The sequence below is a fragment of the Scyliorhinus torazame genome, chromosome 30 (genome assembly GCF_047496885.1).
Source record: "Scyliorhinus torazame isolate Kashiwa2021f chromosome 30, sScyTor2.1, whole genome shotgun sequence".
In the NCBI taxonomy this organism is placed as follows: Eukaryota; Metazoa; Chordata; class Chondrichthyes; order Carcharhiniformes; family Scyliorhinidae; genus Scyliorhinus; species Scyliorhinus torazame.
In genome coordinates, this window is record NC_092736.1 from 10,490,365 (window position 1) to 10,505,489 (window position 15,125).

Below are 15,125 nucleotides of genomic sequence, written 5' to 3' on the forward strand. Positions count from 1 at the left end.
GTTGCACAATTATTTTCTTTTCTTTACTGCATATAATCGGCGACTGACTAAACTGTGTTGCCAAGTCGACAAAGCATAAAATGGAAATGTTCTTTTCTTTATCTCACACCTTAAGATCCATAGCCACAATTTCATTATAATCTTTCACTAAGGGCAAACTCACTATAGTCTTCTTCTATATTTCTTACATATATCACATCTATTGCTTATCTGTTCTCTAAGTTTGGTGTATTTTTCATCTCTTATAACCGCATCACTGAGCAAAATATTTTTTTTCTGTTTTTTAAATTTAGAGTACCCAACTATTTTTTTTGGCAATTAAGGGCCAATTTAGCGTGGCCAAGCCCCCTACTCTGCACATATTTTTGAATTGTGAGGGTGAGACCCACGCAGACACAGGGAGAATGTGCCAACTCCACACGGACGGGATCGAACACGGGTCCTCGGCGCCGTGAGGCAGCAATGCTAACCACTGCCCCATCGTGCCGCTCTCACTGAGCAAAATAGCTTATCTTTGGGAAGACCAATGGGCAAATAGCCGATGCAACTTTAACTCAGTCAACTTTGTTTTCTAGACTCCTCTTCTCTGATGCCAACAGTACTTCCTTAATTTCTTTACAAGAATTAGATTCATTCACGGGATACAATTTACACAGCCTGGACACCATTGTAAGTCCACAGTTTTTCCAAATACAATGGCATTGTTGTTTCGATGTCAAGTTTCATGTGCTTTCTTCATCGATGGTCAGCTCAATAATAAAGGCATTTTGCTGGATACAACATCCTGGTAATATAATGATCCTTTCTGATGATTTTACAAGGAATCACTACTCTTTTCAGTGATTTTGGGGTATTATTTGTTTTTTTGTTATTTTATTTTCATTTAGAGTACCCAATTATTTTTTCCAATTAAGGGGCAATTTAGCGTGGCCAATCCACCTAGCCTGCACATCTTTGGGTTGTGGGGTGAATCCCACGCAGACACGGGGAGAATGTGCAAACTCCACACGGACAGTGACCCAGGGCCGGGATTCGAACCCGGGTCCTCAGCGCCGTGAGGCAGCAGGGCTAACCCACTGTGCCACCGTGCTGCCCGATTTAGGGGTATTATAACCTCCAAATCTGAAACTCGTGGGACTTCCAAATTCCTCTCCCTTTTTTCAACCTTTGTCACTTAAACCAGTCTGTTCTACATACTGTAGAAGGACAGCAGCTGTCTAATACAGCACAACTGAATGACTCTGCGACCAGCACTGGACTGAAACTTCTCGTTACGAAGATAATGCCTTCGCTTTGGTCAATATCTCCCTCTTCGTCTTCAGAGTTCTCTGTGTTTGGTTTCAAATCCCTTATTACATCTCTTAGGACAGTTTATTGCATAATGGGATTTCGAATCGCACCTAAAACACGGATTGACCGCACTCTGGGCATTTCTGGGGTTCATTTTCCTATAGAGATGTCATTTCTCCTGCCATAATTGTTAAAGGTGACTCTGTTCTTGTTATTTTTAATTAAAAATCTTCTTTTGTATTGATGCTTGCGGCCTGAGTCAAGGCCACCTCGCCATCCAGTTGACATCGTGTCTACCAGAGTCTGCCTGATCGCCGATCGGCCCATTTGTGCGATGGAGGTTGCCGGGAAGGAATGTTCGCCCAGGAACGTTTTTAGAACCTCTATTTTCCTAGAACGTTTGCTCTAGTAGTGAGTACCTTTTTGCAGATTTAACTCCCATCAAAACTAGAAGCCTATCCATTTTTGTAACTTGAGCACATCCAATAACATGAATGCCCGCACTGATTATGGGGATAGGGCTGAGGTGTGGACTTTGGGTAGGGTGCTCGTTCCAAGAGCCGGTGCAGAATCGATGGGCCGAATGGCCTCCTTCTGCACTGTAAATTCTATGATTCTATGAACTTCTAGGTGGAATTATTGCAGCCTTGTATACAGTCTGCTAAATCCTATTATAGAATTTTCAGTGGAGGTATCCTTCGACTTTCGAAATTGGTTAAATCTGACTAGGCCTCAGAAGCAATAAGTTATCCTGCAGCACTGAGGTCCCAGGTTCGAAACCCCGCCCTGGGTCACTGTCCGTGTGGAGTTTGCACATTCTCCCCGTGTCTGCGTGGATTGCACCCCCACAACCCAAAGATGTGCAGGGTAGGTGAATTGGCCACGGTAAATTGCCTCTTAATTGGAAAAAAAAATAATTGAGTACTCTAAAAAAAATGTTTTTAAGTTATCCTCGGGCAGCACGGTGGCTCAGTGGTTAGCACTGCTGCCTCATGGCGCTGAGGTCCCAGGTTCGATCTCGGCCCCGGGTCACTGCCTGTGTGGAGTTTGCACATTCTCCCTGTGTCTTCGTGGGTCTCACCCCCACAACCCAAAGATGTGCAGGGTAGGAAAAAAAATTGGGTACTCTTAACTTTATTATTTAAAATTATTATTTTTGTAAATCTTATCCATGATAGTTAACCATGTATCCAAACCTTCATCGGAGTCTAAATGCACCTGCCCCCATTATGAAAATACCTTCCATCTTATTTTGCTTTTATACGGTAAGGGAAGTGCCAAGCCCATTCCTTGTTTTTCTTCGACAAGGACATAACCCATGTCCACATGGTAACTTCATTCTTCCATTGGCCATAGAGTTGACATAAAATAAAAATCGCTTATTGTCACAAGTAGGCTTCAAATGAAGTTACTGTGAAAAGCCCCTAGTCGCCACATTCCGGCGCCTGTTCGGGGAGGCTGGTACGGGAATTGAACCGCGCTGCTGGCCTGCCTTGGTCTGCTTTAAAAGCCAGCGATTTAGCCCAGTGTGCTAAACCAGCCCCTGGTTTGGCTGCGTAGTCAGATCCCCCTGAGAAGGACAAGGGCAGCAGAGTGTCCCTGTGTCAAACCTTGGAGATGTTTTACTACATGGGAAGCAGGGGTGACACGGTGGCACAGTGGTTGGCACTGCTACCTCACAACGCCAGGGATCCGGGTTCGATTCTGGCCTCGGGTGACTGTGTGGAGTTTGCACATTCTCCCCATGTCTGTGTGGGTTTCCTCCGGGTGCTCCGGTTTCCTCCCACAGTCCAAAGATGTGCAGGTTTGGTGGATTGGCCGTGCTAAATTGCCCCTTAGGGTGGGGTTGCAGGATTAGGACAGGGGTTTGGGCCCGGGTGGTGTGGTCATTCGAAGGTTTGGTGCCTACTCGATGGGCCAACTGGTCAGCTTCAGCATTATAAGGGATCTCTGATATGATAAATGCAAGTTGTATCATTTAATTTACCATGAGCAACAGGTAATATAAAAGTTTCCTTTTATAACCTATCATTTTAGTCTCTCTCTAATTGTCAGCCTGAACATTTTATAAGTGAGCTTGCTTCTTTATTCTTTCATACCTTTGACCTTTGCTAGGCTATTTCAGAGGGCTGTTAAGTCAATCACATTGTTGTGGACTCGCATGTAGGCCAGACCAGGTAAGGGCGGCAGATTTCCTTTCCCAAAGGGGACATTAGTGAACCAGATGGGTTTTTGCAACAAGCGATGATATTTCCATGGTCAACATCACTGAGAGAATATTAACTGAATTTAAAACTCCGCCAGCTGCTGTGGTGGGTGTTGAACCCATGATCCCAGAGCGTTAGCCTGGGCCTCCAGTCCAGTGACATTACCGGTGCGACTTTACTATCTCCCCAGCCTGAAGCTGAAGGTGCTTCTCATTTAAAATTATTTTCTTTTAATTCAAAAAAATTCCCAATTAGGGTGTAATTTTAGTGCGGTCAATCCGCCTGCCCTGCACATCTTTGGGTCGTGGGGCTGAGACCCACGCAGACACGGGGAGAATGTGCAAACTCCACCGCGACAGTGACCCAGGGCCGGGATCGAACCCGGGTCCTCGGCGCCGTGAGGCAGCAGCGCTAACCATTGCACCACCGTGCCGCCCCCCCGAAGGTGCTTTACAGCACCTAATAGACATTGATGGACATCTACACTGATCCAGTTTCAAGCTGGTCGGCTGCATCTTTGCTAAATTCAATGATCCTCAATCACTCGATGAATCAATCTCTTTTCGATCTCTTGCTCAATTGAAAATGTTGAGCTTAGTGCTATCCTGTGTAACAGTGCAGGTAACTCAATTGCCAAATACTCCTTTGGGAACCTGCGCGCAAAGCAATGGAAGTTAATGACTTTCTGGTAATTACTGAACACTCTGGAGGCGGATGTGCAGCCAGATGTTATCAAGGTCAAGATGATTATTGGTCACACTTACTGATTGTTCGCCATGTGGAGAGATGCAGCCTCAGCAATAGCGTCTTAAACCTCCAGCAGGGTATGTCGGAGTCTCATCTCATCTTTTCCAATTCTCATTCCTATAAGAGAAGAAAAGTGGTGATTTTTTTTTTCCCCTGTTGGGTTTCTTCCTTGTTAACATAGAACATACAGTGCAGAAGGAGACCATTCGGCCCATCGAGTCTGCACCGACCCACTTAAGCCCTCACTTCCACCCTATACCCGTAACCCAATAACCCCTCCTAACCTTTTTGGTCACTAAGGGCAATTTATCATGGCCAATCCACCTAACTTGCACGTCTTTGGACTGTGGGAGGGAACCGGAGCACCCGGAGGAAACCCACACAGACACGGGGAGAACGTGCAAACTCCACACAGAGTCGCCCAAGGCAGGAAGCGGACCCAGGTCCCTGGCGCTGTGAGGCAGCAGTGCTAACTACCATGCCGCCCTAACTCTCCGGTTAGTCCGCCCCCTGACGTGGTCATAAAAGATCCAATGGTACTTTTCGAGGACGAACAGGGGAAACTGTGCCAGTGTTTCTGGTTAATATTTACATTTGAACCAAACACGGCATGTATATCATGTGATGCATTATTGCATGGGGCGCCTTGGTTTGTATCAATTAGCTGCTGCCTTTCCCCACACTGCTGCAGTGGCTACACTAGATGCTGGGAAGCACGTGCAGAGGGACAGTGAGATGCGCTGCGTAAATGCAAATTCTCTCCTCGTCCTTCACTGCAAGATGGTCATCAAGGTGAGATTTGTGTACCAGGCTCCAGATGGCAACCCCAGCATCACTCATAGCCGGGCACTCACCCCTGCGCACAGTCGGTGCGATGCTTCCCCCAGTTGATCAGCCCACTGATATCCACTGCGGAGGCTCAGACACAAATAATGGCCAGTTGGGGGAAGGTAACTTGGTGGGGAGGTCAGTGGGAGGCGGGAAGGAGAGGATTGGGTGAGGGGAGATTGGAACAGATGCCCAATGAGTGCCCAATGAAATCGACAGGAAATCCAATTCCCCCAGAGTGACTGCACCCCCCCCCCCAGATGATTAGCACAACAAGGGATGGAGAATAAATGGCGGCGATGTCTTGCCCTTGAGGGAAAATGATCTTCTTGGACCCGATTTCAATTTTATTTAATGCCCATTACTGTAAGTCAAATATCCTGATGACTAACCCCACGGGAGCTTTCCGAACTATCCAGCATACCTTACTGGCCACTAATTCACATAATCCAAATGTATTTATAGCAGTCAGTGATTCTTATTAAATGATGTGGCTACAGTTTAAAATCATCAATAGTCAACTCTCTCCCATGGAGAGCGGAAGAGCTTCAAACGTGCATTTTCTCGCTGCTTTCTGTGAGTGGAATTAACCAAGTGATTTCGCAGGAAAATGGTGCTTTGGTTTCAGATTTTGATCTTGTATAGGACCTTCCTCATCCGATTGAAATCGCTACACAATGTTACGATGCTGTAAGAGGCCATTCGGTCCATCAAGTGTGTGGTGCAGTTCTCTTCCTCGGCATCAATCTCGCGCCTTACTTCAAAACTGCAGCACACATTCGGACTTCTCTTCCAAGGGTTTAATTCCGCCAAGTGCTATCTCGCTCCTATGATTCGAGTCTTCGCCACCCGTCCCTGTTCCTCACCACTCCTCCTGCTGTCACGCCCCAGCATTATGGCGCTTCTTTCCAAAACCCTTCTCTATTTGTTACATTGTTCCCCAACGTCAAGAGATCTCCTGGAATCCATCTCTTTGACCATGCCTCCGTTTATCTCTTCAAACTCCTACCTCTGCTTTTCCGCCTCTTTGGTAGAAAAATAGGCGGTGTTGTTGTGTGGTGGCAGTGTCCCTACCTCTGAGGCAGGAGGTGTGGGTTCAAGACCCACACCAGGACACGCTCGCCATGGAAGGAGTGTCCATGATGTTCATCACGCGGTTCATTCACTGGGCTGATAATTAGCCCAGGAATCCTTCCCCATCTCCCCGCTATTCCCCGTCACCCCTCCCCAACCAAAACAGTAGGGGGGAGGCTAGGGAAGTGCAGACATAGATTTTGATTTGATTTACTGTCATGTGTACCAAGGTATAGTGAAAAGTATTGTTCTGTGTACAGTCCAGACAGATCGTTCCATACATGAAAAAAAACATAGGGCATGCGATAGACACACAATGTAAATACATTGATATAGACATCGGGTGAAGCATACGGAAGGTAGTGTTACTCAGTAGAGAAGATGTGTGGAGAGTGTTGTGTTATGTACTCTGGCATAACACAGGCTGCAGCTCGATGCAGCTTTGACCAAAAGATACTCCAGGCTTTGAAGTAAGTTCAATGTGATTTATTGAACCATTAGCACAGTTCTCTATGAGTTCGACTCATAGTATGGGCAGCATGGTAGCACAGTGGTTAGCACAATTGCTTCACAGCTCCAGGGTCCTAGGTTCGATTCCCAGCTTGGATCACTGTGCTATGTATGCACGTTCTCCCCGTGTGTGCGTGGGTTTACTCCGGGTGCTCCGGTTTCCTCCCACAGTCCAAAGATGTGCAGGTTAGGTGGATTGGCCATACTAAATTGCCCTTAGTGTCGAAAATTGCCCTTAGTGTTAGGTGGGGTTATGGGGACAGGGTGGAGGTGTGGACATGGGTAGAGTGCTCTTTCCAAGAGCCGGTGCAGACTCGATGGGCTAAATGGCCTCCTTCTGCACTGTAACTTCTATGACTCTCCTGCTAATCTTGCTGTAGTAACTCAGTTTAACTAACCAGTCTGCTCTATGCCACATGGTGGGTGTGATGCTTCTGATTTGTCCCTGTCCTACTCTCTAAGTGTCACCTGTGGAAAGAGACAGAGCATGTTTACCCTGTCCTTATATATGGGTTGTGTAATGCCCCCTTGTGGTAGTGTCACCTCTGGGTGTCTTGACTGCCCATTAGTCGTGTCTTATTCTATGTGATCATTAGCTGTATGTCTGCATGTCATGACGTCTCTGGTGCTCCCTCTAGTGTTGACTTAGTCGTATTATTATTTACATTTACCCCTTGTGTATTTACAGTGATGCATACCACCACAGAGAGATCACTTCAGTCTATAAGAGGGTCATTCAGGAGCCTGGTAACAGCAGGGAAGAAGCTGTTTTTGAACCTGTTAGTGCATGTTCTCAGACTTTTGCATCTGCTGCCCGATGGTAACTATGCTTCAACAAAAAAAGCAGTATACTCTCCAGTCTATCAGTTACCTAATGCAAAGGCCATGTACTGGAAATCTGAAACATGGAGAGAAAATGCTGGGAAACACTTGAGCTGTAGACACAGCATCTATGGAAAGAGAGGAACACGAAAATGTATCGATTGATGACTAGCACCATTGATGAAGGGTCACCCAGTATTTACTTAACAGCAATGCACTCTAAAAAGTGTCCTCACTGCCTGAAGCTTGGGCTATTATCCGGTGACAACTCAGTGGGTGGCACCTTCATCTCCACGTCAGAAGGTGTGTTAAGAATGCCAAACTGGGTGGGGGGGATGACAGAGGTCATGCAGATATTGAGGGAGTTTGGAGATTTCTCGGGATATAGGCTTAACATGGGAAAGAGTGAGCTTTTTGTGATACACCCTGGGGATCAGAGTAGAGGGATAGATGGCCTACCGCTAAGGAGAGTGGAAAGAAACTTCCGATACCTGGGGATTCAGATAGCCAGGAGCTGGGGAACCTTACACAGACTCAATCTGACTCGGCTGGTGGAACAAATGGAAGAGGATTTCAAAAGGTGGGACATGCAGCCGCTGTCACTGGCGGGCAGAGTGCAGGCGATTAAGGTGATGGTCCTCCCGAGGTTCCTATTTGTGTTCCAATGTCTCCCTATACTGATCACTAAGGCCTTCTTTAAAAAAATAGATAGGAGCATCACGAGCTTCGTGTGGGCAGGAAGGCCCCGAGGGTAAGGAGGGGATTCCTACAACGTAGCAGAGACAGAGGGGGACTGGCGTTGCCAAATTTGGGCGACTACTACTGGGCCGCCAACGTGGCGATGATTCGTAAATGGATGATAGAGGGTGAGGGAGCGGCATGGAAAAGATTGGAGATGAAGTCCTGCAAAGGGACGAGTTTAAAAGCGCTGGTGACGGTGCCACTACCGCTCTCCCCCAAAAAATTTACCACAAACCCAGTGGTGGCGGCAACATTAAGTATCTGGGGGCAATGGAGGCGACAGAGGGGTGTGCTGGGAGCCTCGGTGTGGTCCCCGATCAGGAACAACCATAGGTTTGCCCCAGGGAGGCTGGACGGAGGATTCCAGAGCCTGTACCGGGTAGGAATCAGGAGAGTGGGAGATTTATTTATAGACGGGACGTTTGCGAGCTTGGGAGCGCTTGAGGAAAAGTATGAGCTGCCCCGGGGAAATTTCTTTAGATATATGCAGGTGAGAGCGTTCACGAAACAACTGGTGAGGGAATTTCCGCTGCTCCCGACACAAGGGATCCAGGACAGGGTGCTTTCGGGGGTGTGGGTCGGGGAGGGCAAAGTGTCAGAGATATACCGGGAGATGAGAGAAGAGGGGGAGGAGTTGGTGGGCGAACTGAAGGGAAAATGGGAAGAAGAGCTCGGGGAGGAGATTGAGGAGGGTTTGTGGGCTGATGCCCTAAGCAGGGTAAATTCCTCTTCTTCGTGTGCCAGGCTTAGCCTGGTCCAATTTAAGGTGCTGCATAGAGCACACATAACGGGAGCAAGGTTGAGCAGGTTCTTCGGAGTGGAGGACAAGTGTGGGAGGTGCGGCGGAAGCCCGGCGAACCACGCACATATGTTTTGGTCGTGCCCGGCACTGGAGGGGTATTGGAGGGGAGTGACGGGAGTGATCTCGAAGGTGGTGAAGGTCCGGGTCAAGCCAGGCTGGGGGTTAGCTATATTTGGAGTAGCGGATGAGCCGGGAGTGCAGGAGGTGAAAGAGGCCGATGTCGTGGCCTTTGCGTCCCTAGTGGATAGCACATTCAGTGAGTTGGTCACACCGCAGATTAAAATTACTGAGGCAGATAGGGAATGGGTGACCAACAGACAGAGGAAGAGTAGGAAGGCAGTGCAGGGATCCCCTGCGGTCATCTCCCTCCAAAACAGATTTACCGTTTTGGAAACTGTTGGGGGAGATGGCTCACCAGGGGAAGGTGGCAGCAGCCAGGTTCATGGCACCGTGGCTGGCTCTGCTGCACAGAAGGGCGGGAAAAAGAGTGGCAGAGCTATAGTGAAAGGGGATTCAATTGTAAGGGGAATAGACAGGCATTTCTGCGGACGCAAACGAGAATCCAGGTTGGTATGTTGCCTCCCTGGTGCAAGGGTCAAGGATGTCTCGGAGCGGCTGCGGGGCATTCTGGAGGGGGAGGGTGAACAGCCAGCTGTCGTGGTGCATATAGGCACCAACTATATAGGTAAAAAACAGGATGAGGTCCTACAAGCTGAATTTAGGGAGTTAGGAGTTAAACTAAAAAGTAGGACCTCAAAGGTAGTAATCTCAGGATTGCTACCAGTGCCATGTGATAGTCAGAGTAGGAATGACAGGATAGCTAGGATGAATACGTGGCTTGAGAGGTGGTGCAAGAGGGAGGGTTTCAAATTCCTGGGACATTGGGACCGGTTCTGGGGAGGTGGGACCTGTACAAATCGGACGGACTGCATCTGGGTGGGACCGGAACCAATGTTCTCGGGGGGGTGTTTGCTAGTGCAGTTGGGGAGGGTTTAAACTAATGTGGCAGGGGGATGGGAACCGATGTAGGAAGTCAGTGGGGACGGAAACAAAAGGCAGGAAGGGAGAGTGTGTAAAGCATGACCAGAGAAAGCAGGGCAGAGAGCAAGGAAAGTCTACATTAAACTGCATTTATTTCAATGCAAGGGGCCTGACGGGCAAAGCGGATGAACTCAGGGCATGGATGGGCACATGGGACTGGGATATTATAGCTATGACTGAAACATGGCTAAGGGAGGGGCAGGACTGGCAGCTCAATGTTCCGGGGTACAGATGCTATAGAAAGGATAGAACAGGAGGTAAGAGAGGAGGGGGAGTGGCGTTTTTGATTAGGGCGAACATTACGGCAGTACTTAGAGGGGATATATCCGAGGGTTCGCCCACTGAGTCTATATGGGTGGAACTGAAAAATAAGAAGGGAGAGATCACCTTGATAGGACTGTACAACAGGCCCCAAATAGTCAGCGGGAAATTGAGGAGCAAATATGTAAGGAGATTACAGATAGCTGCAAGAAAAATAGGGTGGTAATAGTAGGGGACTTTAACTTTCCCAACATTGACTGGGACAGCCATAGCATTAGGGGCTTGGATGGAGGGAAATTTGTTGAGTGTATTCAGGAGGAATTTCTTATTCAGTATGTCGATGGACCGACTAGAGAGGGGGCAAAACTTTTTTTTTTTAATAAATATTTTATTGAAAATTTTTGGTCAACCAACACAGTACATTGTGCATCCTTTACACAACATTATAACAATACAGATAATAATGACCTTTTTTATATAAACAAAAAACTACAAATAAATAAATATTAAATAACAAAAATGAAAACTAGCCCTAATTGGCAACTGCCTTGTCACAGGCTATACCCCCTCCACCCACCCACCCCCATCCCTCCCCCCCCCCCCCCCCCCCCCCCCCCAAGTCCTGGGCTGCTGCTGCTGCCTTCTTTTTTCCCCCATCTATCTTTCCGCAAGATATTCGACGAACGGTTGCCACCGCCTGGTGAACCCTTGAGCCGACCCCCTTAGGACGAATTTAATCCGCTCTAGTTTTATGAACCCCGCCATGTCATTTATCCAGGTCTCCACCCCCGGGGGCTTGGCTTCTTTCCACATTAGCAATATCCTGCGCCGGGCTACTAGGGACGCAAAGGCCAAAACATCGGCCTCTCTCGCCTCCTGCACTCCCGGCTCTTGTGCAACCCCAAATATAGCCAACCCCCAGCTTGGTTCGACCCGGACTCCTACTACTTTTGAAAGCGCCTTTGTCACCCCCACCCAAAACCCCTGTAGTGCCGGGCATGACCAAAACATATGGGTATGATTCGCTGGGCTTCTCGAGCACCTCGCACACCTATCCTCCACCCCAAAAAATTTACTGAGCCGTGTTCCAGTCATATGTGCCCTGTGTAATACCTTAAACTGAATCAGGCTTAGCCTGGCGCACGAGGACGACGAGTTTACCCTGTTTAGGGCATCTGCCCACAGCCCCTCCTCGATCTCCTCCCCTAGCTCTTCTTCCCATTTCCCTTTTAGTTCGTCCACCATAGTCTCCCCTTCGTCCCTCATTTCCCTATATATATCCGACACCTTACCGTCCCCCACCCATTTCTTTGAGATGACTCTGTCCTGCACCTCTTGTGTCGGGAGCTGCGGGAATTCCCTCACCTGTTGCCTCGCAAAAGCCCTCAATTGCATGTACCTGAATGCATTCCCTTGGGGCAACCCATATTTCTCGGTCAGCGCTCCCAGACTTGCGAACTTCCCGTCCACAAATAGATCTTTCAGTTGCGTTATTCCTGCTCTTTGCCACATTCCATATCCCCCATCCATTCCCCCCGGGGCAAACCTATGGTTGTTTCTTATCGGGGACCCCCCCAATGCTCCGGTCTTTCCCCTATGTCGTCTCCACTGTCCCCAAATCTTCAGTGTAGCTACCACCACCGGGCTCGTGGTGTAGTTCCTCGGTGAGAACGGCAATGGGGCTGTCACCATAGCCTGCAGGCTGGTCCCCCTACAGGACGCCCTCTCTAATCTCTTCCACGCCGCTCCCTCCTCCTCTCCCATCCACTTACTCACCATTGAAATATTAGCGGCCCAATAATACTCACTTAGGCTCGGTAATGCCAGCCCCCCCCTATCCCTACTACGCTGTAAGAATCCCTTCCTCACTCTCGGAGTCTTCCCGGCCCAAACAAAGCCCATGATGCTCTTTTCTATCCTTTTAAAAAAAGCCTTCGTGATCACCACCGGGAGGCACTGAAACACAAAGAGGAATCTCGGGAGGACCACCATCTTAACCGCCTGCACCCTCCCTGCCATTGACAGTGCTACCATATCCCATCTCTTGAAATCTTCCTCCATCTGTTCCACCAACCGCGTTAAATTTAGCCTGTGCAATGTGCCCCAATTCTTAGCTATCTGGATCCCCAGGTAACGAAAGTCTCTTGTTACCTTCCTCAACGGTAGGTCTTCTATTTCTCTACTCTGCTCCCCTGGATGCACCACAAACAGCTCACTCTTCCCCATGTTCAATTTATACCCTGAAAAATCCCCAAACTCCCCAAGTATCCGCATTATTTCTGGCATCCCCTCCGCCGGATCCGCCACATATAGTAGCAGATCATCCGCATATAAAGATACCCGGTGTTCTTCTCCTCCCCTAAGTATTCCCCTCCATCTCTTGGAACCTCTCAGCGCTATCGCCAGGGGCTCAATCGCCAGTGCAAACAGTAATGGGGACAGAGGACATCCCTGCCTTGTCCCTCTATGGAGCCGAAAATATGCCGATCCCCGTCCATTCGTGACCACACTCGCCACTGGGGCCCTATACAACAGCTGCACCCATCTAACATACCCCTCTCCAAAACCAAATCTCCTCAACACCTCCCACAGATAATCCCATTCCACTCTATCAAATGCTTTCTCGGCATCCATCGCCACTACTATCTCCGTTTCACCCTCTGGTGGGGCCATCATCATTACCCCTAACAGCCTCCGTATATTCGTGTTCAGCTGTCTCCCCTTCACAAACCCAGTTTGGTCCTCGTGAACCACCCCTGGGACACATTCCTCTATTCTCATTGCCACTACCTTGGCCAGGACCTTGGCATCCACATTTAGGAGGGAAATTGGTCTGTAGGACCCGCATTGTAGCGGATCCTTTTCCTTCTTTAAGAGAAGCGATATCGTTGCTTCAGACATAGTCGGGGGCAGTTGTCCCCTTTCCTTTGCCTCGTTAAAGGTCCTCGTCAGTACCGGGGCGAGCAAGTCCAAATACTTTCTGTAAAATTCAACTGGGAATCCGTCCGGTCCCGGGGCCTTTCCCGTCTGCATGTTCCTAATTCCTTTCACCACTTCTTCTACCGTGATCTGTGCTCCCAGTCCCACCCTTTCCTGCTCTTCCACCTTGGGAATTTCCAGCCGATCCAAAAAATCCATCATTCTCTCCCTCCCATCCGGGGGTTGAGCTTCATACAATTTTTTATAAAATGTCTTGAACACTTCATTCACTCTCTCCGCCCCCCGCTCCATCTCTCCTTCCTCATCCCTCACTCCCCCTATTTCCCTCGCTGCTCCCCTTTTCCTCAATTGGTGTGCCAGCAATCTGCTTGCCTTCTCCCCATATTCATACTGTACACCCTGCGCCTTCCTCCATTGTGCCTCTGCAGTGCCTGTAGTCAGCAAATCAAATTCCACATGCAGCCTTTGCCTTTCCCTGTACAGTCCCTCCTCCGGTGCTTCCGCATATTGTCTGTCCACCCTCAAAAGTTCTTGCAGCAACCGCTCCCGTTCCTTACTCTCCTGCTTCCCTTTATGTGCCCTTATTGATATCAGCTCCCCCCTAACCACTGCCTTCAACGCCTCCCAGACCACTCCCACCTGAACCTCCCCATTGTCATTGAGTTCCAAGTACTTTTCAATACATCCCCTCACCCTTAGGCACACCCCCTCATCCGCCATTAGTCCCATGTCCATTCTCCAGGGTGGGCGCCCTCCTGTTTCCTCCCCTATCTCCAAGTCTACCCAGTGTGGGGCATGATCCGAAATGGCTATAGCCATATATTCCGTTCCCCTCACCTTCGGGATCAATGCCCTACCCAACACAAAAAAGTCTATGCGCGAATAGACTTTATGGACATAGGAGAAAAACGAGAACTCCTTACTCCTAGGTCTACTGAATCTCCACGGGTCCACACCTCCCATCTGCTCCATAAAATCCTTAAGCACCTTGGCTGCTGCCGGCCTCCTACCAGTCCTGGACTTCGACCTATCCAGCCTTGGTTCCAACACCGTGTTAAAGTCTCCCCCCATTATCAGCTTTCCCGTCTCTAGGTCCGGGATGCGTCCTAGCATTCGCCTCATAAAGTTGGCATCATCCCAGTTCGGGGCATACACGTTTACCAAAACCACCATCTCTCCCTGTAATTTGCCACTCACCATCACGTATCTGCCCCCGTTATCCACCACTATAGTCTTTGCCTCGAACATTACCCGCTTCCCCACTAATATAGCCACCCCCCTGTTTTTCGCATCCAGCCCCGAATGGAACACCTGCCCCACCCATCCTTTACGCAGCCTAACCTGGTCTATCAGTTTCAGGTGCGTTTCCTGTAACATAACCACATCTGCTTTAAGTTTCTTAAGGTGTGCGAGTACTCGTGCCCTCTTTATCGGCCCGTTGAGCCCTCTCACGTTCCACGTGATCAGCCGAGTTGGGGGGCTTCCCACCCCCCCCCCTTGCCGGTTAGCCATCATCTTTTTCCAGCTTCTCGCCCAGTTCCCACGCAGCTGTATCTCCCCCAGGCGGTGCCCCCCCGCCCATCCTCTCCCGTACCCACTCCCCCCTTTCCCCAGCAGCAGCAACCCAGTAATTCCCCCCTCCCACCCCCCCCGCTAGACCCCCCGCTAGCGTAATTACTCCCCCCATGTTGCTCCCAGAAGTCAGCAAACTCTGGCTGACCTCGGCTTCCCCCCGTGACCACGGCTCGCACCGTGCGACGCCCCCCTCCTTCCTGCTTCTCTATTCCCGCCATAATTATCATAGCGCGGGAGCCGAGCCCGCGCCTCTCCCTCGGCCCCGCCTCCCATGGCCAACGCCCCAT

General features: G+C 49.3%; 1 protein-coding gene across 2 annotated transcripts in view; it reads right to left on the reverse strand.

Moving 5' to 3' along the window:
* The window catches only part of tmem266 (transmembrane protein 266), a 171,114-nt gene that overhangs the window by 111,835 nt on the left and 44,154 nt on the right, over positions 1-15,125 (reverse strand). For both annotated transcript variants that reach the window (XM_072492794.1, XM_072492792.1), the window contains exon 3: positions 4,262-4,361. In XM_072492794.1, the coding sequence (XP_072348895.1) occupies positions 4,262-4,275 (14 nt within the window). In that variant the 5' untranslated portion in view covers positions 4,276-4,361. The remainder of the gene's footprint in view (positions 1-4,261; positions 4,362-15,125) is intronic.